Source organism: Embiotoca jacksoni, unplaced genomic scaffold (genome assembly GCF_022577435.1).
Source record: "Embiotoca jacksoni isolate LCO1_2020_lvr unplaced genomic scaffold, fEmbJac1.0.p SCAF_8, whole genome shotgun sequence".
NCBI classification, from domain to species: domain Eukaryota; kingdom Metazoa; phylum Chordata; class Actinopteri; family Embiotocidae; genus Embiotoca; species Embiotoca jacksoni.
The window spans coordinates 14,085,912-14,112,861 of NW_027185436.1; the positions used below are offsets into that span (position 1 = coordinate 14,085,912).

Sequence of the window (26,950 nt, forward strand, 5' to 3'; positions counted from 1 at the left end):
GACATGAACCACAGTATGATATCTCCCAACCTATGGTTAAGTAGTGTTAAATTGTTTTTTGGACTACAATAGTCACTTCTATGTGTTGAGGGCATTCACATAATATGGTATTAAAATGACGTTTATTATTAATTACTTAAATGATTTGATTTACCTTTTTTGTAAACATGAGCAACTAACTATGTTGTATAATAGATTATTATTATATAAGGAAATGCTTACAAATAAATAAATATTCATACACTAGCCAATGTTTTTTTTTTTTGCTAACACTATAGCACTTTCATGCATGTTGCCCTCACCTTTAGACACACCAGGTGTACAGATGCACTTTGCTGAAGTATTATTTCCAGTAATGTGTTTAACTTACTTACCTTCGATGTGTTTAACAGCTTTTAGACACACCCACACGAGGTGGTAGCATACCAGCATGCCAGTAAATTCGCACCTGCACACAGTAAGAATGAGCTCAATTAGTAATCTGCATTGTTTCACCACTGCACTGATTTATGTAGTAAACATGCATATACGACTCTATTTACATTCTACATTTTCTCTCCCCAAACCATTTTGCATCCTTACAGCCAGCGGTACATTGTTTACCGCCACTTGGTCCTGTGGTTTAATCATTACCAAAGTCAATGTCTATCCGCATGTATGGACACACCTTCAAACATACAAAACCTCTGTCCTCATCATCTCACCTGACACTTCTTGTACCGGCAGCTATGACAAATAATGTTAAGAGCTTTTCGGTGGGATACAATCCCATAAACAAAAGGGATATTTTCACCAGTGGGGACTGTCTCACGGGACAAATTACACTAGAATTGTTAAAAGACTGCAAAATAGAATCACTCTCGGTAAAGCTGAAAGGAAAAGCGGAAGTCAAATGGACTGAAAATTATGGACAAAGGTTCGCAATTTACCATAACAAAGACAAATACTTCAGTATCAAGCAATTTGTCATTCAGGTGGGCCATGGTAAGTGAGCTACTTATGCCATTTATTTAAGAAACCTGTTGAAAACAGAATTTATTGTATATTATATTTTATCAATATGCTGTGAAAAGTTCTTTTCACTTTTTTCTTTAGTGTCAAATATCACCTCTAACAACACTGTAACATTTCTTCTTTTTGTACCTTCCTTTTTTGTTTAAGAAAATCTCTGTTGCACTTCTTCTTTCTCATCAAATTTGGATACATTTTTCCATAAAATAGTTTTTTTTTATCCAATATTAAGTGAAGCCCTTTTTTGGTAATTTTTTTGTTTTCCCTGGTCGGGTTTAAGAATATACAGGAAGATTAAATCCCATCATCAGCATTTCAACTTTTAAAACTTTATTCTGTATCTGTAATATTTTTTTGGACTTGAACATTTAACATTTATAAATCGAAACCCTGATGGATCTAAGACCAAATTTTAATGAGGTGTATATGTGATTTTGACCCATTCACCCTGCTACCATTTTTTTTTCTTCTAATTTTGTCTTTTTGATCCTTCACTTTTTCTTCAGGGCAATTAAGCAAACACTAATTAATCAAATAATTTTACTATTTAAATTATTAACAATGCTGACAAAAGTAGTATAAGCGCTAGTGATTTACAAACCCTCCAATAATCAGGGGTTAAAGCCACATGAAGTAACGTTTTTCTTCCTTTTCAGGCAATAATATGATCGGTCAGGGCTGCCATGTCTACCCATTCACCTTTCAGATCCCAGCACAGTGAGTTTACCCTAAAACATTTACCCTAATCAAAAGTTATTATATTTTGACCGCTGGTTTTGAGCATGAACACAATCAATTTTGTTCTTCATCCTCTGAAAAATATCCTGTCACCCATACAGTCTGTTTTGCACATTGTGTTGTCACTTCTTAGAGAGCTGCCGTCCTCCTTCAAAGGCTCACATGGAAAGGTCCTGTACACACTGGAGGCAAATCTGAGCAGGTCGATGAGGATAGACAGCAAAGCTAAAGCACAGTTCACCCTCATCCACAAAGGAAACAGTGATCCAGCGCTGAGGGTACCCTTACAACCTAACTTACGACACACACTCAAACAGATGTGCGAGACGTTTGCTGACTTAGACACTGCTGCAGTAATGAGAATGAACACTGTCTGTAACAAATTCGTTATTTTCCTGTCAGACTCCGCAGCACAGTGCCATTGATAAGAAGATGAAGTTCTTTAACTCAGGAGCAGTGGCCATGGATGTAAATATTGCACAAACAGGCTTCCACCAAGGTAATTTTGGACTCTGTAATCTAACAATGATTGAATCATATATTCACTCCATAGACTATCTTCTCTCAGTTTAATCATGTACAGCTCAAAGTCCCTTTGCTCATGGAAATTTTTTATAGTCTAAAGATAAGACGTGGAAATAGTGACGTCAGCGATATGTTCTAAATAAAAGGTTGCCCCTTTAATAAACACCAAACAATGTCAAAATGTAATTTAAAAATCACTGTCGGGCTTTAAACTCAAACACAGATAAAAGGTCAAAGGTAAAAAGTTTAATTCTAGGCATTAAAGTGCAGCTTTACACCAATCAGTACGCTCAGGTTTTTCTTCGCTGTGACAACTTTACTTGGTCTTGTATGACCAGCAGCCTTTGGCGGCTAAAGTAAGCAAATGTTAGAAAAGTTTAAATAGATATTATTGTACAAACAGAAATCACTGAGTCAGTATGTGGACTTTGCAACACTTCTCTACTTGTGCTGCAACAATACAAAGCATATGATTGCATTCTGACATGCATGTATGTTTAAGCTTTAAATTAATTTAATAAAGGATATTTGTCATCTGTCTACAAGTAATGCAGTTGTAAACTGTAGTTTTGTATTACTGATATGCACAGCTTAAAAGTTCCATATTTTGCATGCTGTACAAGATTATTGCTATCACTGGTGTGGTGGTGTCGATCAGAGAGTCAGACTTATGTACTGAGGAATGCTCGGTTTTCCAGGGGAAGGCATCAAGGTTGTGGCTTCCATTCAGAACAAATCCTCTCGTGACATCAGGCCCAAGTACTGTTTGTATAAGAAGTACAGTTACTTTGCAAAGGGGAAGAGGAAAGTTGAAACAAAGGACATTCTGAAAGAGGTGAGCGAAGCCATCCCGCCTTCTGCAGGACAGACCGTCACCAGGATCATCACCATCCCTCCCACCACATGTGTGTCCATCTTAAATTGCAACATCATCAAAGCAGAGTACAGACTCAGGGTGGGTATCTCTTTCCAAACGTACGTCACCAGCATGTTTCTGTGTCTCTTCATCAACAAGCCTGCATGATCAAGATAATAATCACTGACCATTTTCTCCACCACAGGTCTATCTGGATGTCAAGTATGCTTCAGACCCAGAGATCAAGTTTCCCATAATCATCCTGCCCGCTTTAGACGGGCCTGATGATCAGCTGTCATCTGCCTATCCTCCTGCCTTTGGATATGAAGCATTTACAAACTCTGGAATGCCAGGAATGACCAACTTCCTACAAAACCCAACAGCCTCTGGTCCCTCTGGTCCACCACCGCCCTATTGGACATATGGGATGTACCCCTCCTCGGCTGATAGCAAGTCCTAGAAGCTTACATACAAACTTGGAGGGCACCGGGCTCCTTTTTAATTCACAATATATCTCTACAATATGAGCTACCACGATTAAGTGTTAAACAAGTATTTGCCCATTACCTTGGAAAATGGCAAGAATGTGGACACGACAAAGATTTCTCTGTTCTAAAATGTTTTGAGCAATTATCAGAAGAGTAGGAATGAAGGGAAATGATTGTTTTAAGGGCTAAACCAGACAACTATAACACTCAATGATTCACTGGGATGATAAACTGGGTCTGTAATCAGTTGTAACAAGAATTTGAACAGCAAATTCAGTATTCCAGTTGTCTGTGTCAAGTTAAAATAAGATTTGTAGGGCTGAATCTTGTGTAGTTTTAAAAATAACTCAGAACTAGAGAATAGCTAAGAGTCAGCTTTGTGTCATTAATCAGCTCCCGTTGTATCACTGGGATGATTGCAAGGAAATTACTTTCTTCATTTGATCTCACTGTGCCTACTAAAATATTCTAAATTAAGTCATTAAAATTGTCTTTGGCTATGCTTGTTTCTGATGGAATATGATTTTTTTCCAGAGACCACATGCCACAGAGAAAATGTTTTCACCCCTTCCATGTGGGTTTCTTTTTATCAGTCTGACAACAGATGACATACATGACCAATGAAACAATAAATTTGTAGCAAGGGGATTTCTAAATATGCAATATAAGCTTTGCAACCTGCTATATGAAAGTCAGTACCTTGAAGGAAAAGAACAAACAGGAGCAACAGCACCCCTGTGTATCTATAAACTACTCCCATTCATTACAACTATAAAATGTTTCATTTATGAATTAATTTCAAACCAAGATGAACCAAAATAATTTCACACAATGTTTCCAACTCTGAGCCTGAACAGTCAACGTGTGTTTTTCCTTTCCTCTTGGAAAGTGAAACCTGAATGAGTCATATGCTGGTTGTAAATAGTCAGATAGGACAGTGAGCTTATGTAAGTTTCACCAACTTTGATGGCCTCTTTATCTGAATTCACCAGAACAGGACAGAGTAGATTAGGTAGGATTGGGATCAAACTGGTAACATCATTCTGGACCAGCCTCAATTTTCCCCTCAAATGAAGATCATTATCCGCCTATATAACGATAATATACATCCATCCCTCTCTTAATCAGATTGAATAACTGAACATTATAATGCTTATGAAGGGATGATTTATTGCTGGGTTGCTGTGGGTTTAATGTCATGGTTGATCAGTGTGTGTGTGTGTGTGTGGGGGGGGGGGGGGGGGGGGGGGCTACACAGTGGACATCAAGCTGTTTCAGACCTCTGGTCTAGCTCTGTTATCACCTGGGACGTTGTCATGTCTCCTCTTTGGATCCCTCTGCGTCCAGACTCCCTCCGCCTCCTCCTCCTCCTCCTCCTCATGAGGCGGCGGTGGACTCTTTGTTATCACAGGAGCAGTGCAGCTGACGTTTACCTTTAGCCTGACACGGACATTATTAACGTCATTTTGAATAGGCCTACATTTGTGAGTTTAGCAGGAACTTCACTCACACTGTATCTGCATAGACAACCTAACTTGTCACTCTGGACCAATCACAATTAAGCATAGCTCCTCAGCCAATAGGAATAGTTGTAGCCATGTCACTACCGTAACACATCTCCAGTATATTCTATGCGAATATTATACTTTTTACATTGCTTTTCCTTCTTCTTTTCCTTTTTTTTTTTGGCAGCTCTGACGTGTTGGTCCAGTGACGGACCCACTTGAGGAGGAAAGGGGGGGGGGGGGGGGTGGGTGAGCCCCTCACTGCATTATGCAATCCAGGGCGGTGGTCGTTTGACTTCCCTGTTACATATACACAATCACTCGTGTAAACCAAATATGTAATATTTATTGAAAATCAATTATCCTGTCATTATATAGCCTATTATTGTTGGTGCCTACAAGATACGGACCAGGGCTACACTGAATTACATGGGTGCTGAAATGAAAAGGGCAGAGAGGGCTGTTGTTTGAGGTTATTGTTATTATTATTATTATTATTATTATTATATATTATTATTATATATTACGCCACTTCAACATATGTTTATGTTGCATGACCTTCACGCCCAGGTGGTGCCTATGAGGGTTACTAACCGTAGACATGTGTACATGTACACAACCTAGGACTAGGACTAACCTGGGATTACTTTTCTTGAATAGGATTTTTCGTGTAGGATTTGTAGCTTATTTAATGAAGTAGGCTATTTTTACGTTGTTGTATTGGCAGCTACTTTTACTTAACTTAACAATGAACTGAATACTTCTTGCACCACTGGCTTTGTCAGGAATCAAAGCCTTACTGCCATTGTCAGTGAAGTGGCTATTTAAAAAAAAAAAAAGACATGCTTCAGTAATCTTTAATGTTGCTACCAGACATTAAATATGGATCACATCATTGAATCCTCCACTGTGATGCTGCTCAGTGAGTCGATTGTGATTTTCGTCTCCAAGTGAATTTTTTTTCTGTAATGAGATTGAGTTTTTATTTTTGTATCACGCAAAGTTGATCGGAACAAATTTTTGCAATCCCCAACTCAGCACATTTTAGAGACATCGAGAAAGACAGAGAAACAAATTAGACTCGTCTGAACATGTATAATAACTATATGCGTGCGTTACTTGAATGAAATAATGAAGTAGTTTTAGTGGGAGGAGGCGATTCAGCCGGCGAATATGTTAGGTTTCTTATTTGGACACACCCACTGCCGAAGAAATAGTTTTTTTTTTTTTTTTTTTTTTATAACTTCCTCACGATATTTCCCTGTTTTCTGCGGATCATGTCGTCCACCGTGAAACGCCTGGAAGTCACTTACAACCCCATCAACGAGAGCAACACTTTTACCAGCGGCGACTTCGTTTCTGGTCGAGTCACGCTGGAAGTGGTCAAAGACTGCCAAATAAACTCCTTCTTCATTAAATTCAAGGGGAAAGCAGAAGTTTTGTGGACCGAGAGATACGGTCAAACTACTGTCGTGTACCACTCCAAAGACAAGTACTTCAGCACCAAACATTACTTCATTCGAGATCAAAAAAATCTCAAAGGTAAGTCTGCTTTTCATTCTGCTCTGCTTGTACGAAGGCTGCAGGTTAAAATAATGATGCAGTTGTTCAGGAAGTGCAGTTTACCAGTCAATTTCTGCTTCTCTGTGGATTGCTGAAATTAAACCGAGCCTTCATTACAGAGATCTTGTAAGATAAACTGGAGTTAGACTTCAGGATGAAAGAATTTTTGCAGACACAGAAAAAACTGTGACAGGACGCAACTTTCAAATACATTTTCAGTGCATTTTAGTAGCCTGCAGGCTTCTCTTTACGGAAGAAAGAGCACGCATAAAATAAAAACAACAACCCAATAACCAATTCTAATCTAATTTAGAGGGATAAAATCAGATACAGCATGGACAAAAAAAAAAGATTAAATGTCAATAAATGCTTGGAGTAATTTTCCAGGCAAAAATGCTCGAAATTCTCTGGTTAAGGCATCTGAATTGTGTGAAAATGATTTTTTTTTTGGCCAATTTATAATAGATTATTCAAGAAAATAATCTATGTATCGATAGTTTTAAAAAAGGCATTACTTGCAGAGCTAATAGTTGTTTTAAATTCAGTGTGCCACCATTCTTTTCCAGGAGATGATGCAGAAACTCTACTGGCAGACCAGAGTTCAGAAACGTGTAAGTATTTCACAGGTCTGTCTCACCCTGTGGTGAGGCTCACTTGCTCTTTTACTGCACGATTTAAAAAAAAAAAAAAAAAGAGTCTGTTTTGATTTGATTTCACTTAATAGCTTGAAACGGTTGTATTTTTTCAGATTTTGATTTCTTGTCTGATTGATTATATTATCATATATCATACAAAGCTTTACTGAACTGAGGGCTCGAGTGCTTGTTGTGGACTCTAAGCCTGTTCACGCCTTGTACGGGTGATCAGATCACAAGTGGACAGCTCTGAACACAGGTGTGACAAACCTGAGATGCATTGTGGTCTGGGATGCATATCGAATGCATTCTTTTAGCAGTGTGTACACAAATATGTCCTGGGCAACGTTGAAGGACCACCTACTCAACTCAACTTATCCAACAAGCCTTCTTTTGGGTTTAGTAGTATACCCACAGCTGTGGAAGAGCCTGGCCTCCTCAGACAGTTAATTCATTCTCTGCTGTCTGAGAAGCTTGAGGAAAATTTAGTATTTTTCTGGCCTTTAATCTTTCATTTAAGTCTGATTCAAGTAGGACACCGCATCATACCCTCAACCCAAATCCCTCTACATCTGAAAGGTTCTAAATTAAAAACACGTCTGAACATTTGATTTCCTTTATGTTTTCTCTTTATCAATATGTTTATAATTTGTTGTTGCTTCTTTTTAGACAGCAGCGTTGTCGCCCCAGGATGCCATGTCTACCCATTCACCTTTCAGATCCTTAACCAGTAAGGAACAATTTATTTAATGGTTTCACAATACGTTAGAGTAGACAGACAGATAATACAAAAATATCGTAATAGATAAGCCTTGTGTTTTGTGACTAGAGTGGCAAAAAAAGTAAATGATCCCTTTAGAATTTTCTGCATTTCTGCATAAATGTGTCTTAAAAGAATTATTGTATTGTTCTTGCCCACATTGAACATGTCATTCAGACATTCACAGAGTTGGCTGGAAAAAGTATGTGAACCTCTGCTCTTCAACAGAAGCTAATTAGAGTCAGCACATAACAATCCAGGAGTAATTTGGCCTTAAAAGGGCACCAACATGAAAATATCATCACATCTGTTAGGCACAGTGGAGCGAGTATCATGTTTTGGGGGGCTTCTTTGCATCCTGTGAGCCTATACAGCTCATACAAGTACATCTTACAGGAAGATGGCAGGTGACATGTCTGCTAGCTTGGACTCTATAGAATTTGATGCAGCAGCGTACAGATACTGTGAAACAATCTCAAGAGATCTAACATCCTAAGAACATGACTGAGCTGTAGAAGTTCTGTAAGGATGAATGATCTGAAATTCTTCCTGAGCATGCAGGTCAGATTGTTTAAAGAGGGCAACAGAGGTTCATCAAGTTGTGAAACCCAAGGGTTTCCTTATTTTCACCATATTTAATGGGCGTGTTCAAACACACACACGCACACAAAATTGTAATAGTCTACATGGGATTGGCTTAAGTACATTGTTTTTTCTTAAATTTGTTCTTAAGAAATGTCCTAAGAAAAAGTCTACGTCAGATTCACGACGCGTTCTTAAACCGCGGAATTTGTTCGCAACTGTGTTCTCATCTCGATGAATCCCAAATATCATTGTAGATGAAATACTATAACATCATACAACTGTTGAATTGAAGAAAAAATGTTCACCAATTAGTTGGCGCAAACATTTCAGCACTCTGAGGTACTTAAGAGTGCTCTTGTGTGTAGATTTTGTTCTTACCCAAGAAACCAAATAAGAAAAAATTGGGGAATGCCAGAATCTTCATGAAAACTGCGTAAGTGGGATTTAAGAAGAAAGTTCTTCTTAAGAACGGTTGGTGAATGAGGCCCATTGTGTTTGTCTATACTTGTGACTCAGATGAAAATCAGATCACATTTTATGACTTATGAATGCAGAAAAACAGGTAACACCAGAGGGCAAACATACTTTTTGTTGCCACTTTATTGATCTTGATAAAACAGGAAAAGGTAAAAAGGTGTGTTGTTTATTTCAATGTATAAAAAAAAAAATATATCTTTGCTCATGTTCCTGTTCCTCTTTGCTTGTGCATTAGGGATATGCCCTCCTCCTTCAAAGGTGCAGTCGGTAAAATTGTGTACTTGCTGGAAGCCACACTGAGCAGATCAATGAGGATTGACAAGAAACATTCGACTGAGATCAACTTTCTGTCAAAAGCAGAGCTGAGCACCATCCCTGGTTTAATGGTATGCACTGGCCTACTTCTCCTTTCCTGTCGTTGTAAAAAGGGGGAAAAAAAACAACCTTTGGGGTATCGGTTGACCAAAATCCAGTCCTTGTTTTGTGGCTGCATGAACATGCCTGGAGCAATGTGTTAAAACATTTTTTTTGCATTGAGCCAACTCAACCTGTCAAAACACAAGTTTAGAAATGCAAACAAATAGTGTTCCCAGCTAAACTCTTTGGTCATGGACTGAAATTAATATGTTTGACAGAATCTTTCCCTTGGAGAGATAATATCTAACCTGCTGATTTGGCTCGTTTGCCACCTTTTTTGTGCTGCCTGCTACTGGAGGTGGACATCTGCCACACCAGAATGAAAGCTAATATGTTAAGTTTTTTTTTTTTTTTTAATCTGTTGTAATTTAAGTGTATTTGTGTTGTATTGATGAATCTAGTTTTCTTTCAGACACCACAGCATGAGTCTAAAGATAAGAAAATGAAAGTTTTCACCTCTGGAACTTTAGTCATGGATGTAAATATTGAAAAAACAGGTTTCGTCCAAGGTGAGAGTCCTCAAAGTGATATTGACACTTACTGGTTTAACATGGATGCTTGTTTTGACATTTCTGCTCTGTACTGCAGGAGAAGGATTGAAGGTTTTGGCGTGCATTCAGAACAATTCATCTCGTAAGATAAAGCCCAAGTACTGCGTGTACAGAAAACACAGCTTCTTTGCAAATGGGAAGAGACAAGTCCATACTAAAGACCTCTTTAAAGAGGTGGGAGAGCCCATCCCTTCATCTACTGAAAAAAAAGTCACAAGGGTCATCACCATTCCCCATGATGTGGAGCCCTCCATCTTCAACTGCAAAATCATCCAAGCGGAGTACAGACTCAGGGTAAGCAGCGACATGACGAGGTGTATGACTGCACGGAGTGATGTGTTTCCACAAAAAGTGTTTGACAAATGCAGCAATTCTTATTAATCTAATAAACATCTCAGATTATGTTAGTTTTTTTTCTATCTAAAATCACAAAGGGCTTTGCAATTTAAACACCCTTTATTTCTTAGACACTCAATTTGGAAAAGGAAAATATCTACCAGAAGTTGTATAATATAAAACAGAGATGTAATCTAATTGATCCCCTAAAAATATGTTTCTGGTAATACTTTCCTAACCAGATTTCATTAGAAAAAGTTAGTAGAAAGGATAAGTGTGCCTCCTTATGATTGTTTTTTTTTTGCTTTTTGTCTTGATTATATAGCAGAAAAATGAAGGCTTATAAGATACTGAGTATTGTTAATACTCTTTCTTTATTTCTGTTTTCTGAACACAAGTTTAGCAGCGCTAAAGCTGTGTCCTACATCCCGCAATATAACACCAATGTTTTCCACAGGTCTACCTTGATGTCAAATTTGCTTCAGACCCAGAGATCAAATTTCCAATAGTCATCCTACCAGCCTCTCAGGTTCCTGCTCTTGCACCACCATCTGCTGCTGCTGGCTTTGGATTTGAACCTTTTGGGAACCCAAACCCTCCAGTCTGGAGCAACGGACCACAACAACCAGCAGCACCACCTCAACCTTCAGATCCTCCTCCCCCGTATGGAGCTTACAGCATGTGCCCTCCTTTGAATGATTTTGGCAATACATTTCAATGATGGGACACAGAAGATACTTGGGACATATTATTGAAATGAAATAAAGAGATAGAAAATTAAATTCCAGTTGAATTTAGTCATTTATGGTCCTTTACATTTTCTCTCACTTATTTTATAGCTGACATGTTTTTCTGAAGTGCCTGATATTGAAGTACCTGCTTCTGTATGTATGCTTTTTTTTCATACTGCTTTTTGTTTTTTTTGGTCATGTTTGTGTTAGAAATATTTTGTATCCACAAAAAATGTGACCAAATTAATACACAGAAAATGTAAAACATTATCTATAATGCTGGTTTATTCTACCGCTAAAAAACGTTCAACAAAGCTTTTGGAAAAAAAAAAGTGTCGACATTCAAGTATGTTGAAATGACTCATTACAGATTTGTCTCTTTAGAACAGACTTGGCCGTGTGGCATGCTGTCCTTCTATTCAAATAGGTAGAATTAATTCTTTAGCCCAGAAGATAATTTGGAGATAAGATTTTATCACTCAGCAGTTTTGCTGTCTAGACAAGCAAATAGTTGTGGTTTCTTTTTTTTTTTTTTTTTTTTTTTTATGAGATTTGAGATCTCTGCCACTGGAAGTTATGTTCCTACCTACATTGAAAGTGAATGAAATGTTATTTGTTGGTCTCAAATTATAAAAAAAAAAAACAACTCTATAGCATTGTGTCATTCCAGAAATATTGTGAATACCATGCACTATTTTCACTACTTTTATCAGCCTTAACAAAAATTGTTTTCATGAATATTGTTCACATATAAAAGTTTGGATTATCCAGAGTAACAGGGAATGTTTCTGTTGAAACAAGGCACCGACACTGATTTACTGAAATAAGATTTTGCTGTTGGAGTTGGTGAAACCTTTCACCTACTTCTATGGCTTTAGCTGCCACACTTTTACAGTTGACCTTAACTGACACTTCCTTTTGAATATAACACGTCAAATGTCACAAATGGAAATTTTAGTGACATCATTAGGAAAAAATATCATGTGACACAGCATGCTGAATATTTTTTTCCGATGTACCACGTGACCGTCAGGTCTTTGGGTGCAGGCACGGAACAAGAAAAAAAAAACAGGTTTATCAAGATTTGCATGTCTGAGATAAAGTATACACTGAGCAGCTGCGCAGGGTTTATAAGGGTTGAGACTTTTCACTGTGTTATTTCTCAGTTGAAAATGACCATAGAAAATTTCTCAATTGAATATGATGCTATCAACAGCCACAACACATTCACAAATGGAGATGTCATCAATGGAAGAATCATCGTGGAGGTCTCTAAAGAAACTAAAATCCAATCGATTGTTTTCATAGCACAAGGAAAAGCTCGGGTTTGCTGGCATGAATATTACGGACAGAATAATCACCGCATCATCTGGGCTGATGAGGAATATTATAAAGTCAAACATCATATCTTGAGAGAAGCAAGACAAGATGGTGATGTATAATACAATTATTAATATGATATCCTGTCCCTTATTTAATGACTCTTTGATAATAATCCAGCGTGGGTTTGCTTAATACTTACCGTAAATATTTCTTCAGGCACTGACGTCATTGGAAAAGGAAGACATGTGTTTCCTTTCACCTTTAAGATTCCTGACAGGTGCCTATTCTTTACTTAATATTCACTTTAGATTTGAGTTTACTTTTCTTCTTGTCCTTTAAATTTTCTAAAATGGTACTTCACAGAAAGATCCCATCGTCTTTCAACACATGCACTGGCAAAATTGTTCATAAATTGAAGGCGGAGCTGAAACAATCAATGAAGCTGACAAAGAAAGTTAAGACCCACTTCACATTTGTGTCCATAGCAGACATGGATGTTCCCGGACTTATGGTAAGAAGTCATTAATCGTCAAAAAAGCAACTATGTGATCATGTTGTTGATATAAGTTTTAGCAAAAGAGTCCAATATCTTAATTCATTCAAAGTGAGAGTCTCCTTTTTAGGAACCTCAATATGGATGCAAGGATAAAACCATCAAAGTTTTTGGCTCTGGAAGTGTTTCACTGGATGTCCATACCAAGAAGATGGGATACGAACAAGGTAATTATTTTGTCTGCTGAATTCACCGACTTTCTTTGTTCAGTGTCTGGCCGTGCCCCTCTTATTTCCTTTGGAGCGCAGGAATATAAAGTTAGGTCAGGGGAAGTATGTTTACTATTTACACATCTAATCAGGGAAACCAATTAGAAACTTGGGTTTGGTAGCACTTTACTCCTCCCTATATCTCTGCTACTATTTGGAAACCAGTGTCTCTTCTCTGGACTTGGTCATGAGAAAGTAGAAGAGAACATCTAAACTGTCTTAACATTGCGCTGTATAGATTCTGAGGGGAAATGGGGGCAACCCGCTCGGTACTTAGAGTGACTGAAGCCACGATGTGGCCCATAATGTTAGCACCACCTTGTGTAGATGCATTCATCTGGCTGGCCTGCAGCCTACACTACTGTTTTGGTGTCCATTGACAACTAAGTAGACAGGACAAAAATCTTGTAAATAAATATACATGTCCATATTGTTTCCCCCCATAATTTGCCTCAGCAGAAATACAGATGAAAAAAGCAGTCATTGCCAATCCTTGTTTGTGGAGTTTGTTGACTTAGGTTTCCTTCATAAATAAATAATAATAAAAAATAAATAAATGACCATGTCTTACTGATGAAGTTGGAAGTTAAGGGACTTAAGCCACATGGAGCAGAGGTGCGGTTATTTTGACGATCATTAGAGGGCACTTTTAACATTATTAAATAGCACAGTGGAGCAAAGGTCTAACCAGCAGGGTTTGATCAGGGACCTGGCAGCTAAAGGCATTGTAGCCCATGTAGTATATGAGCCCCAACCACTGAGCCATTGTGTTTGCCCCAGCACGTTTTGTAAGATCTTCCTGACCTCCTGCACAGAGTTATTCTTTAAATGTAAATCTTTGTGCGTTATAATTCAAAATCATTTCTCTATTTAACAGGTGAGGCTGTCCAAGTCACAGCGGAAATTACAAATCGCTCAAGCCGTTCAGTGAAGCCAAAGTTCACTCTATATGAGAAGCTGAGTTTCTTTGCCCAGGGTCGCAGGAGAGTTTCCACACATGTCATCCATAAGGAGAAGGTTGAGCCTGTTGATGCATCCTCTGGTAAAGTAAATGTCACAAAGGTGATCAACATTCCCAGAGAACTACTTCCTTCCATCTTGAACTGCTCCATCATCAAGCTGGAGTACAGGGTGAAGGTAAAGTTCACTAGGAGCCTTTTTTTATGTTTATATGCTTGATTACTGCTTTGGTAGAAAAACTACTGATGGCAAGCTTGTGACGCTTTTTTGTGCTTCTGTTTTCATTAAATAAAATGTCTTTTTTGCAGTTAGTAGACATGGTCTCATTTTTCTGTTGCTAGTGAAATGTGAGGTCAAATACTGACACAAACAAAACCTTTCTGGGGAAATTTGTAGCACTTCTACTTCCACATATCTGTGGTCATAATATTAAATACAGTAAAAGAAGAATAAAATAGTAAAGTACCCAGTCAGCAGATGAAAGTGCAAATGAACCTAACAAATTCTAGAGAAAATTTACAGTAAACCACAGAGGACTTCTACTGATTAAATAAAGGAATAAGAAACATAAAAAAGTCCCACCTTTATGGAAAAATGTTTCAATTATAATCACCAACATTTATTAAGAAAGTGGATATTAACCCACCACTGTTTTTTTTCACAGATCCAACTGAACATCAAATGTGCTTCAGACCCAGAGATCAAACTCCCGATAGTCATCCTACCTGAGGGTCTAGGTACAACTCAACCACCTGCCTCTGCTGGTGCTGGTTTTGAAGCATTTGGGAACCCAAACCAACCAACCTGGAGCACAACACCTCAACCAACAGCATCCAAGTCTGGAACTCCTCCACCTCCTTATGGAGCACATGAAATGTACCCCACCACCTCGGCTGACAAATATGAGACAGCATGGTGACTGCCTGCCTTAAAAGACCAGTGCGTAGGATTTAGAGGGATGTATTGATAGAAATGGAGGATAGTATTTCTTATTATGTTTTTATTAGAGTAAAATCATCTTGAGTTTTCACATCATTTTAAACTGTGCCTTTTGCATCTACATTGAGAGCAGGTTCTCTTCCACAGAGTGCTCCGCTGCACTGCTATGTTTCTGCAGTACCCGAGAATAGAAAAACCAAACACTACAGCTAGAGAGGCCCTTTTGCTTTTTTTACGAGTTTCGCTTGAGTTGGATGCCATCTGCAACCTCACTGCAAAATGTCACTAAATCTGACATACTGCTCCTTTAACAGGATGTCTCTATTTCAACATTGCGCACTTGCAACAGTCAGACTCATAATGGACAATTTGAAAAGGACCAAAAAGCAGAGCAAGCGATATCCTTTTCTCTCGGCATGTTCCTCTTCTTTGTTCAAACTTCTCCCTTTCCTTACAAACAATGCAACTATGGTTGGAGACTTACATGTGTTATGTAGAGGCTATTAAAGCCTTGAGCCACTTAGCACCTCATCTTTGTTACTCCACATACCCAGATTTTCAAGATGAGATCTCTCTGCAGTTAATCAGATATCACACAGCTCCCTCTGCAGCCACAAAAGGGTTTGTGCAGCTTTTGCTCATGTGCAGCAGTACTGGCCCATAACCGTAAACATACTTTGATGTGTGATGTCAGTGGACTGCCCCTTTATTTCCACAATATTTTATTGTCCAATAATTTATTGTCCAATAAAATAGTACATTGTAGTATATTGGTGTAATGACATGTAAAATAAATACATTTCTCATGTGCGTGTAGTATCCAGTTTCATGTAAATTACATTACCGTATTAGTGATATGAGGTTCTTCTTTTGTCTTTTTAGCCCTGATAACACCAGATAAACTGTAACTGTTTAGATTAGTTTATTGGAATTTATCCTGTGAAAAAAAGAACCATTTAAGAATTAATTATTTGCAAACAGCAGTTTCTAACAATAATACACTAAACACAGTATGGGATGTCACATACAACAAGTTGGGTTGGGCCCAATTCTCACATTTACAGAGACAAGGCTTTGCATCCTGTTTCCTGTCTATGGTTTGACAACAAATTGATTCAGGTCAGAGGAATACTGTGGTTTCAATTACTGCAAATAAAGTAAGTTGATCAACAAGTACAAATCCTTTTGTACATGGTGTTCAGTAAGGACTTGTTCTGATTTAGCAGATGTGTTTCAATAAACATCCCCTCAATATTTCATTTAAAAAAAAAAAAAATCACTAATGCTCTTGCTGTTGAAAATTGGTGGTATATAAATGTAATCTCTGAGTGACTAGGTTGTGGGTCTGTAATGCAAACCGCCTCGCTCCATTCTGAACTGCTCCATCAACACACTATAGAGCACAGGCTTAAGGTAAACAGCACGATGTTGTTATCAACGAAAAGATTGAGGGAGGTGTCCTGACTCTGAACATGTTAACGCTGGGCCAACTTGAAAGAAAATGTGATTTCATTTTATTTTGTCAGCAGGTTTTTCCAGATGTTTCTTTGATGTGAATTCCTGAAGTAGAACTGAATACACGTCGGACCATACAGGGGGCACCACACCTTCTAGAGCATAAATACATCAATACTTGGAGGAAGTATGCTCTAAAGGCTCATATGCCTTCTGAACAATCAATATTGTATTCCAGCCAGGTTATAGTTCTGTACTAATCCTCTGATTTCAGAAATATCTGTAGCAATGTTGACCTTCTATGTTTCTATCCTGTCCCATGAATTTAAAGTAATAATTAACCTTATAAACTAAATGGTACATACACTGACGAAGAAAAGTATCATGCAGTTCTGTACTGTGGTGTTGATATTGTTGTCAATAGTATTCACTGATAATACCAAAGAATTGGTGCACAAACAGTAGAGCACACTGCTCATTCATTTAGCCTAATTTAGCCTGCAAGGCTGCTGGCTAGAGTTACCTATGTGAAAGTGACACCTGCGGGCTTGATCACATGATCATGTGTGACACAGATACAGGTCCACTGCTACCGCGCACAGGCCTGCCTCAACAGCATCCTTGTTGATCAAAAACAGGCCTTATCTCAATACAACCCTGGATCAGTTCAAACTTGCTCACAGTAAATGTACAGGATTTAGTTTTCACAGAAGGAGTGTCCTCCTGCTTTTTCTCCACAACCTTTGGGAAGGCTGTTTGATGTTTATCATGACTGTGAAGCACCTCTCAGTGGAGTACGTCAAGGTGAACGAACGAGGGACCTTCTCCCCTGGGGACATTATCTCTGGAAAGGTGACAGTGGTGACCAGCAAGGAAACAAAAGTGCAGTCTTTTTTGGTCAAAGCCAAAGGAAAAGCAAAGGTAACTTGGTGTGAACAAGAAGGACAAGCCACAGCGGTCCACGGAAACAAGAAGAAATACTTTTATTTTGAACACATTATTCTTCAGGATAAAAAGAAAGGAGATGGTGAGTATTCCCTCAGTTGAGCCAAAAAAAGAAAGAACGAATGAGCATAAAACTTCTGAGTTGATGAATATCTCTTAGACTGTAAAACTGATGAATCTACATTTAACACAACACGCTTCTATTTATAAGGTTCCGAATTCATCCGTCCTGGAAGAAATGTGTATCCATTCAACTTTGTGATTCCGAACAAGTACGTCTTATATCGTATATATACAACTCGAACACAGTCCTTTAAATGGAATTTATTTATAATATAAACACTTCCATTCCATCTGCAACGATAAGAACACATCCCTTTGGATTATTTTTGTCTTTCAGAGACATGCCTTCATCTTACCAGGGGAAATGGGGCAAGATCACATATAGTTTGCGAGCACAGCTGACTCAGTCAATCTGGCTTGTATACAGAACAAAGACGGAGTTCCCTTTTCTCACCAAGTCTGAGTTCCCCTTTGCCTCCAAATCAGAAGTGATAATCAACGGACTTAAGGTATGAAAATCATTTTCTTTTAAACTTGAGTGAGGTTTCTATTCTATAATACTTTCCACTTTTTTTATTTAACTTGCCAATTGAGTCCAATTAAGTTTGTTATGGCTCATCTGAGTGAAAATCAAACATTTGAGAGATTCCCCACTGCCTATGTCTTTGTATGATACTGTAGGAGCAACAACAAGCAACCAGCATTTCATTTTTTGGCTCTGGAAAGATTACTATGAATGTTACCTCGGAAAAAATGGGATTAAAGCAAGGTAAACTAATTTCACACAGAATATCTTTTACTGATTTCCCTTAACTGAAACATAAATGATTGATTTCTCTTAAACATAAACAGGTGAGGCGATGGGAGTAACTGTAGAAGTACACAATGACTCAGCACGCAGAGTAACGCCCAAATTCTACCTGTGTGAGAAGCAGACCTTTGTCGCTCAGTCAAAGAGGATGGTACACACAAGTGAAATCTTCTTTGGGACAGGAGACTTTGTTCCAGCTGAGACCAGTCAGACTATCACCAAAGTCCTGAGCGTCCCCCCACAGCTCCCCCCGACCTTCTTCAACTGCTGCATGATGAAGCTTGAGTACAGACTACAGGTACTTGTATTGTGTTTACAAATACAGTATAATGGGATTAATTCTGTCCCACACAGACCACATTACTGAATCTTACTTTAATATGAAACAATGTAAATACTGAACGCCTCTATAATCAAGACATCTGGTTTTATGTATTTGTTGTAATGAAGATTACATTTTCTACATGATGACAACAGCACCACAGTGGCTATATGATGGGGAGAGACAGAAAGACAGGGAGGGGTTAAAGGAGAGATTCCTGTGTCCACACTGATGAGGGTACACGAAGTGTCACATTACAGCCCAACCTGCTCATCCTGCCGTCAGCTCAAAAAGATTTACTTCAGTTCTTTCAGTAAACACGTTGTGACAGACGGAACAAATTAATTTCACAGTTCATTTTTATTTAAATGTTTTAACGTCATGCACTATTGGCAAATGCATGAGGAGTAAAAGAGAACATACCAAAGGGATTGATCAGGGACAATTTAGCAAGCCCCAATCAAGTTTATTTAAGTTGAAGTTCTATTTTTGACCTATGTCCTATAAGTATGAGATAAATGAACATATTAAATGTTGTTGTTTTGTTCACAGGTCACTCTTGATGTCCCTCTGGTAAGAGACTCAATAATCAAACTCCCTCTGGTCATCCTGCTGGGTTCACCAAAACCACATCAACAAAAACCAAAGAGATCCATCTGGTTCAGAAAGTTTCCTGGTTAGAAGGATGTTTTAGAGAACAAATGGTACGCATGTTGTTTGACAAAGAGTGACAGGATTCAAAAGAACAGCATGATTAACTATGTCTGTTTAATGTGGCTGCTTTTTTAATTGATAATGGTTGTTTTCTGGGGAAGTTAAATCTCAAGTGCCTTTGTACACTGTGCCGTGTCCACTAGATGGAGATGTGTGTCACATCAGAAACAGAACATTAATTGGTGTGAATTACATTTTAATGATTCTCTAAAAAAAAAATCCATGTCATAGAATCTCAAAAATTCACAACCATTTCAAACTATTGAAGTTAATGCAGGTATCCCTCAACAGCTACAAATGTTATGAAATATCAGTCAGATCATAAACAGTTTATACAGCATTCCCAAACTCTTTTATGAATAAAAAAACAATTACACTGTTGATCCCCAAACCCAAATATCTCCTTGTGTCCTGTTTTGTGAACTCTTTACTAAGAAATGACATCAGAGCAGTGGTAGAAGAAGATTCCTTACTTGATAAAAAAAAAAAATACTACATTACAAGCAAGAGTCTTGCAATTTAAATCAAACATAGGCTATGTAATATCAGCTAGTAACTGATGTATTATCATCTACTGGACTGATAATACATTCATGTAGCTATATATTACTGCGAAATGGAGCTAATTTTAAGTATGCTACTGTTTACACCGTTAATTAGTTTAATCTGGTGGATAAGCATTACAAAATACATCTAAGGGGTCATGCATGAGTTGATACAGTAGGTAAGAAAGAAAAAAAGTTTGTTCTCAGTTTTTGAAATATTCTCTACTCTTTGCTTTTTTTGCAAAATGTTGGAGAATTTAAGACCTTTGAGGTACAACAAATTATTTCAATGTAAAGTTCAGAGGTGAAAAGTCGGTCTGTCTCTCCTAACAGCTCATAGACATCATAAAAGTGAACCTACTCTTTTAAAAAGAGTGACAAACCAAAAACGTTTGGCACCACTGGCTTAATGTCAAATCATGCGTTTGTTTTTCTATAAATATTTATTGGACCCGCCCAATTAGAAGGAACAATATTTCACTATGAATTGTCATGGAGTATATAGTACCATTACATATATAAATGTTACAAGTACCTCAAACCTGTATGATAATAGGGTAAATGTATGCAGTTACTTTCCAACACTGTGTTTTGCTGCGTATTTAAAAAGCAGAATTTTGACTTTGGGGTGAACTAGTCATTTGAGAAGATAAACATGTCAAGGTGAAGAAAGGTTTCTTCTCTATAAGACACTAATTAACTTGAACACATATGAACGATTTGCATTTAAGAGGTTATTCTCACAATCCTGCTTCTGTGGAACATACACTGCAACAGAGAGACATGAAAGAGCTGAGAATTAGATGTCAGGGCTTTCTCACGCTCGTCCTTGTCCGTGCACTCATTTTGCAATAGAGGAAAGTATTTAACAAGAGCCCATTCATGATTCTAACAGTACATGTGTTACCCAACCAGTGGTTCTTAAGTGGAACCAGGCCCATGTTCTTGACAGAGACTCAAGAGAGCTTTCCTTGCCCAGGAGAGGAAACATGTTGAGAGCTGAACATTTTATGGTTGAGATGCATCCTGGAAACATTCTATCTGGCTATTGTGACACCACGTACAGCATAACCACCTACCCAGAGGACGAGAGAAGCGTTTGGTTCTGACTCAGCACAAACAGGGCCTCATGATTTCACAGTCAGCCCACAAAACAGAAAAGAAAATTGAAAGAAAAGAAGAATGTTCGACTCAACATTAATAATACAAAAGCTCGGGAGTGACCAACACGAGCTACAGATTCCACTCTTCTGGTGCACATGCTGTCTGCACAGCTATTTTTGTAATTAGAAAATTGAACTCATATTTCAGCTTACATCTGATGCAGTTTTCTTGTCATTATGTGTCACTTGAATCTGTTGGGAAATGTGTTAATATTTGAGGGGAAACAAATAAAATTTAATTTAATCCAAATGGCTTTTAATGTCTCAACTACTCTAAGTAATAACTTTGACAGTAAAATGACTACGTGGGTAGAGGAAGACTGACAGCCATTGACTCGACTTATATCGGTAAAAATGGAACATACAGGGTCTAAAAGCTGTTTGATTGAAATTTGCAGTGTGGTAATACACAGCACAGACTTACACAGTCTTACTTACACAGCAGCAAATTGTGCCTCCTCCGCCTGCATAAAGATAACAGCAAAACACAGGCCGAGTGCAGATCATGTTCTACCATGAAATAGAAGAGAAACTTTCAGTTCGGTTAGGTATGTGAGACACAGTGTGACAGATTCCTCTAATCCCTGAAACACCTGCATGAAGACGTCTCTACAGCTGCAGTTTGGTTCAGTTTTGGCAGCAGTCTTGGTCTTGGCTGTGCTGTAGCAGAGCCTGCCTGGTAACCAGTCTGGCTCCGTGTACAGTGTGCAGGCTGTCAGCCAGCCAGCTCACTACACACACACACACACACACACACACACACACACACACACACACACACACACACACACACACACACACACACACACACACACACACACCACAGCCTTCCCCTGGTTTTTGGAGAAGGGGTAGGGAGGTGTGGCCTCTGGCACCTCCCACCTCCGTAGCCAGAGCGAGTACCATGACAACCATGTGGGCCTGCTGGCGACTCCCTGTCTTCATCGGCCACGGTTGCCATAGCAACTCCCCACGGGGCTCCCGCAGATCAGCGGGATGGGCGTCCAGTTGACTAACCCTCTCCCAGCTGGGGAACGGCTGAGGGAGTGCAAGTGAGCGGAGGGAAGGAGAAGGGAGGGTGTGTGTGTGTGTGTGTGTGTGTGTGCGCGCGCTATATATGCGTGTGTGTGTGTGTGTGTGAACGTGTAGGATGGCAAAAGAGCCTTAGGAGGGAGAGAGTGCTGAAGAGGGAAAGAGAGGAAGGAGAGAGAGCTCAGAAGGAGACACAGGAGACGAGTAGTCTGACCTGCTGAAGCGGCCTATCTCTGTCTATAGCTTATCAGCTGACAGCAGAGTGCACAAAGAACAAAAATACACTTTATGTCTTACAAAAGACACAAATATTTCTTAGTTCAATGACTCTCAGGATAGCTGGATCAGCTTCAATCGAACACACCCTCATTTGACTAATAGTGTACAAGCTGTTTTACATGATTCATATGAATGCCCTCACCCTTTCTGCTAACCAGGACTCATCAGTCAAAGACTCTTCCCTCAAAAAGTGTGCTTCTGCCATCTTTCTTCCATTTTCCAATTGTCAGTGACAAGTACCACTTTTTGGGTTTGGACTCAGCATAATAGGGCCACAGATGGCTGTGTGTCTGTAGTGCGGTTTGAGAAAGAAATGGCATCACTAGGTCCATTGGCTGTAGAGTACTGAGGGGCTTTTTCTACTCTCTAATTGCTCCAAGCTGTGTCCCTTGAAGGCCCAGAGACACAGATTTTCATGTGTGAAGGATCAGAGGCAACCAAAGCTGAACCTATTCTAAATTAATGTAAATTCATGACACTTTTCATTAACACTGTTTTTCCTTTTGAATATTAACTATTGAGAGACCTTAAAAGCGCAAAATGAAAGAGGTGATTCAGTTCATCATAATGAAGTTTTTATTTTGGAAAAGGAGAGATAAACTTCCCATAGTAAACATTTTCTGATCTATTGTAAGTGCAGAAAAGTTTGATTTCTTCTTTTTCATATAAAATCCTTACCATATTTTATTAATGTATAAAAAGTGACACAAGGCAATTCTGTCAGTGTTACAGAAGGCAAGTTGCCAAAACATTCTATACTAATTCAAATAATCGACAGTTTCTTAGAGTATTTTCTCTATTATACGTGCAATAATACTTCTAACCTAAAACTAGCTCTACATAAAGTGTGTGACTATATTGTGCACTTGTAGTGGTAACCTTTGGAATTACAAATTGTTCACTGCTTTAAAAAATCCCTTGACACAAGTTGTTTGATTACACAAAGCATATAAAAACAAAAAACAAAAAAACAGTTCAGTTTTATTTATGAAACTCAGAGAAGCATCCTCCCCTGCATAGGTGGACGTTGCATATCTTGCAGCCGAAAACACTTTCATGCCGCAGTCCCTTGTTGGTGCAGTTCCTGCAGCGACGAGAGCGCTCTGACATGCGCTCCAGGCGATGTCCATACTCTATGGGTGAATCGGCGTGTCTCTTGCGCGCTGCCCGCTCCATTCCTCTCGCTCCTTGGTAGTCTCCAATCAGCTGCTGTGCCAGGCGCACGCGGAAGTGGCGCTGGGTGAACTGCTTGCCGTTGAAGCCCGCCGGCGGCGTGCCCCCTCGACTCTCCCTCAGGATTATGTAGGCGTTGACGATGCACAGATTGACGTAGAACCACAGGAAGTAGCGCCACCACTTCTTACACGGCCTGCCGACCTGGTAGCATTCTCTCAGCTGGTCACACAGATCTACTCCCCTCATGTTCTCCTGGTACAGCAGCAAGGGCAAAGGTCGAGGTACACCAAAAGACAAACCTGGGCTGTCCATGCTGTCGCTCTCACCCTCCCCGTCTGTCTCTCGCTGCTGCCGGCCTGGACTGATACCCACAATCCCTGGAGCAGAGTTGGTGGAGAGGCAGCTAACCACTTTGACATCCCGTGTCACCGTAGCAACCAAGTTCCCACGCTGGCACTGGTAGAATTCACCCTGGGACAGCTTTCCGACATTACGAGGGCGGAGCACCTCTGGGTAACCTTTGCGCCCCGGCTGAGTGGGCCCGCAGGCGTACAGCCCATCCCTCAGCAGCCTCTGAAGGAGGGGCACCGAGGTGAAGAAGCTGTCCATGAAGACATGGTGGTACTGACCTTCCAGGCCACGCACGAGGGAGGTCACCACCCTGTAGCCCAGGGAGGCCGCTGCCTCGTCTTCACTGGGCTTGCCAATGAAGATCTTGGCCCGGTGGCAGTAGCCTGAGCGGGAGTCACACAGCATCCACAGCGTCAGTCCCTTCCTCAGGGGCTTGGAGGACATGTACTGGGTGGGGGAGAAACGTCCCTTTGTGACAATAGCACACTTGTCTATGGTCAAACAGCGATTGGGCGTGTATGCATCCCACATAGTGTTCTCCACCACATCAAGGAGAGACCTGATTTTGAAGAGGCCATCATATCCACGCTCTCCACGCACAGGCTCAGACTCACGGTCACACAGCTGGAGATACTGGGAGAGCTTTTCAAAGCGCCTGGCTGTCATGGTTTTTTTAAAGCCTGCATTGCCAATGAAAATGTCACTGGCCCAGTACATGCCAGTGTCTGGAAGCTGATTGATGCCCATAAGAATATTCAGACCTACATAAGCTTTCATCTCTCTAACATCAGTGGGGTGCCAGTGGGGGTCTGATTTTCCACTCCTCCTTTGCCGATAGAGGGCGTAATTGTTTGTTTGTTCTACCATGTGTTCAAAAAGAGAATCTGGGAAGAGTATCCGGAAATAGTCACGGGTGTCAGCATCGTCCCCCAGCGAGTGCTGAGGGCCACTGACAGCGGAGAATGGTTCGATTGAAATGACCTGGTCCGGCTCACCCCAGAAGTCGGGAGAAGAGCAGTCCTCGTCCAAGTCATCTTCAAAGCTGAAAAAACTCCTGCGCTCCTCCTCCTCTAAATCGGAGAAATCAATATCCGAATCGTTTGAGGTGGTGTCAGAGCAGTTAGTGGAGGTAGAATAATAACAGTCCTCTGCGTACTCCTCCTCGTCGTGCTTGATCCCATTACTGCCAGTGACCAAAATTATGTTGCAGCCTCCTCCGGCGATGAAGCTGGCCGCGTCTGCAGTCTCCGCCGCGGCTGCTGTGCTCGTGAATCCATTCTCCCCCTCGTCGTCCTCCTCCTCCCGCACTTCGTCTTCCTCGTCCGAGTCTGGCTTTCTGTAAGGAATTTCAAACCACTTCACATCGGCCGAAAGATTAAGCGGAGAGTCTTGACTGTCGCACACCGTGGTACTTTCTGTGTCCGCGCTAGTTTCCAAAATAGTAAAAAGCTCTCTCCCTTTTCTTGCCGTCGCCATGTCGGGGTATTAAAGTGCCCCTGCATGAGTCTTTTTATGTATATCTTTTCAACGTGGAAAAAGAATCGCATAAACCGGTCATCCGAAATGAACTGATGTGCACTTAACTGCAGCCTCTTCTCAAAAACTTGCTGGTCGTGGACCTATGCGGCGTCCATAAGCTTGATTCTCATTGTTTCCGCTCCTGGTTTTTCTGGGCTTTGTAGCGCAGTGTGGCCGCAGACGTCAGAAGCTGCATGCATGTCCTGCTTTGTAGGGCGTTTTGCGACTGCAGCTGGTGGGGTTGCTAGTTCGCTAGGCTGGCAGATGGCCGCTTGCTGTTCTAATGCCCGCTGGCATTCACCACCATCAATAAGCCGGATACCCATTTCTGAGGCCGCGGAGATAGATAGAGAAACCACAGCTTAAAATCCAGACATCAAAATCATAGATACTGTCAATCAACTGTCAAACCCAACTGTTGGGGGGGTGGGGGTGGGGGTGGGGGACGACACAACTTAGAGCAACTGCAGCCAAACAGATCAAAAACTGTATATGACACTGTCTTGCACAAATCCCAGTTGTTTGAAACTTTATTTAGGCTTTGATGTATGTATCCATGATAAGAACATGCGTAAAAACGCACAAAACATTATTAGATCGCAGTGATGTTTTCCAGGAGCCCCTGCACGTCCGTTTGCTAAACACACTACACACTGAACTCGGGCAGAGAAGCAGTTTGTTCATTCATAAACATGCTTCTTCCCTCTGACAGGTTCCTACATGAATCTGAAGCCCTATAGGCTATTGTGGAATTAGGGACCTCCCTCTATTTTATGAATGTGGGCAGATACTCTTGTGTTTTACTCCAGGACTGAGACTGAAGAGCTTTCCTTGATGAGATTGATTGATCCCCTGCAGGCTGTGACTGTAGACCCATATTAGGCAGGCCTGTGTTACTGCCTGATTTTAATTAGTATTTTTCTTTATTAATATTTGCACTTGATTACATTGCCAAGCACTTTTAGAGTGTTTGTAACATTTGTTCACTTTGACCGTATTTATCATCAACAATTTCACTATGCAAATTTCTTTACAACAGTTTAATTTTGCTTATGTGCTGATATGCCTGTAGGGTATTTATTAATGGAAGGCAGAATTAAAAACCCCACTTATTGTTCCCAGCTTTTATTTTGCAGTGTTCTTTTGTGATTGGTGACTTGAGACAAGTTTGAGTCGATCCAAACTGTCATTCATATTTGTCTACCTTACTGTAAATTAAATACATTATATAATAGCCTGTACTTTTTCTGTTGAATGATGCAGCATTATTAATTACATATAAACAGCACAATGAAGCCAGTTTATTACAACAGAGAGCAGAAAATGTAAAATAAAACCCTTGGAATTGAGCTAAAATAACAAAGCTCTGGTCTTGCGTTGCTGGGTCGCTTGTGTGGAGACCACATCATGTCTG

General features: G+C 39.9%; 4 protein-coding genes and 1 pseudogene across 4 annotated transcripts; 4 read left to right on the forward strand and 1 right to left on the reverse strand.

Annotated features, from left to right (window-relative positions):
• The first annotated feature begins 728 nt into the window (after positions 1–728).
• On the forward strand, positions 729–3,742 carry LOC138191865 (arrestin domain-containing protein 3-like; annotated as a pseudogene).
• Positions 3,743–6,380: 2,638 nt separating this feature from the next.
• LOC138191985 (arrestin domain-containing protein 3-like) lies at positions 6,381–11,886 on the forward strand. The gene is made up of 7 exons (XM_069139106.1): positions 6,381–6,665; positions 7,253–7,297; positions 7,991–8,051; positions 9,379–9,529; positions 9,973–10,069; positions 10,149–10,405; positions 10,905–11,886. The coding sequence occupies exons 1-7, from the start codon at positions 6,401–6,403 to the stop codon at positions 11,166–11,168; spliced, it is 1,140 nt and encodes a 379-aa protein (XP_068995207.1). The 5' UTR covers positions 6,381–6,400; the 3' UTR covers positions 11,169–11,886.
• A 429-nt stretch (positions 11,887–12,315) lies between these two features.
• LOC138191534 (arrestin domain-containing protein 3-like) lies at positions 12,316–16,317 on the forward strand. Its single transcript, XM_069138409.1, has 6 exons — positions 12,316–12,609; positions 12,718–12,778; positions 12,865–13,012; positions 13,125–13,221; positions 14,141–14,400; positions 14,888–16,317. Exons 1-6 carry the CDS (start codon positions 12,351–12,353, stop codon positions 15,140–15,142), a joined length of 1,080 nt encoding a protein of 359 aa, XP_068994510.1. The 5' UTR covers positions 12,316–12,350; the 3' UTR covers positions 15,143–16,317.
• Positions 16,318–17,373: 1,056 nt separating this feature from the next.
• LOC138191510 (arrestin domain-containing protein 3-like) lies at positions 17,374–21,183 on the forward strand. The gene is made up of 6 exons (XM_069138368.1): positions 17,374–17,644; positions 17,774–17,834; positions 17,963–18,134; positions 18,307–18,394; positions 18,478–18,734; positions 19,311–21,183. The coding sequence occupies exons 1-6, from the start codon at positions 17,377–17,379 to the stop codon at positions 19,437–19,439; spliced, it is 975 nt and encodes a 324-aa protein (XP_068994469.1). The 5' UTR covers positions 17,374–17,376; the 3' UTR covers positions 19,440–21,183.
• Positions 21,184–23,472: 2,289 nt separating this feature from the next.
• LOC138191638 (piggyBac transposable element-derived protein 4-like) lies at positions 23,473–25,494 on the reverse strand. Its single transcript, XM_069138556.1, has one exon. It carries the CDS (start codon positions 25,492–25,494, stop codon positions 23,473–23,475), a length of 2,022 nt encoding a protein of 673 aa, XP_068994657.1.
• Positions 25,495–26,950: the final 1,456 nt, after the last annotated feature.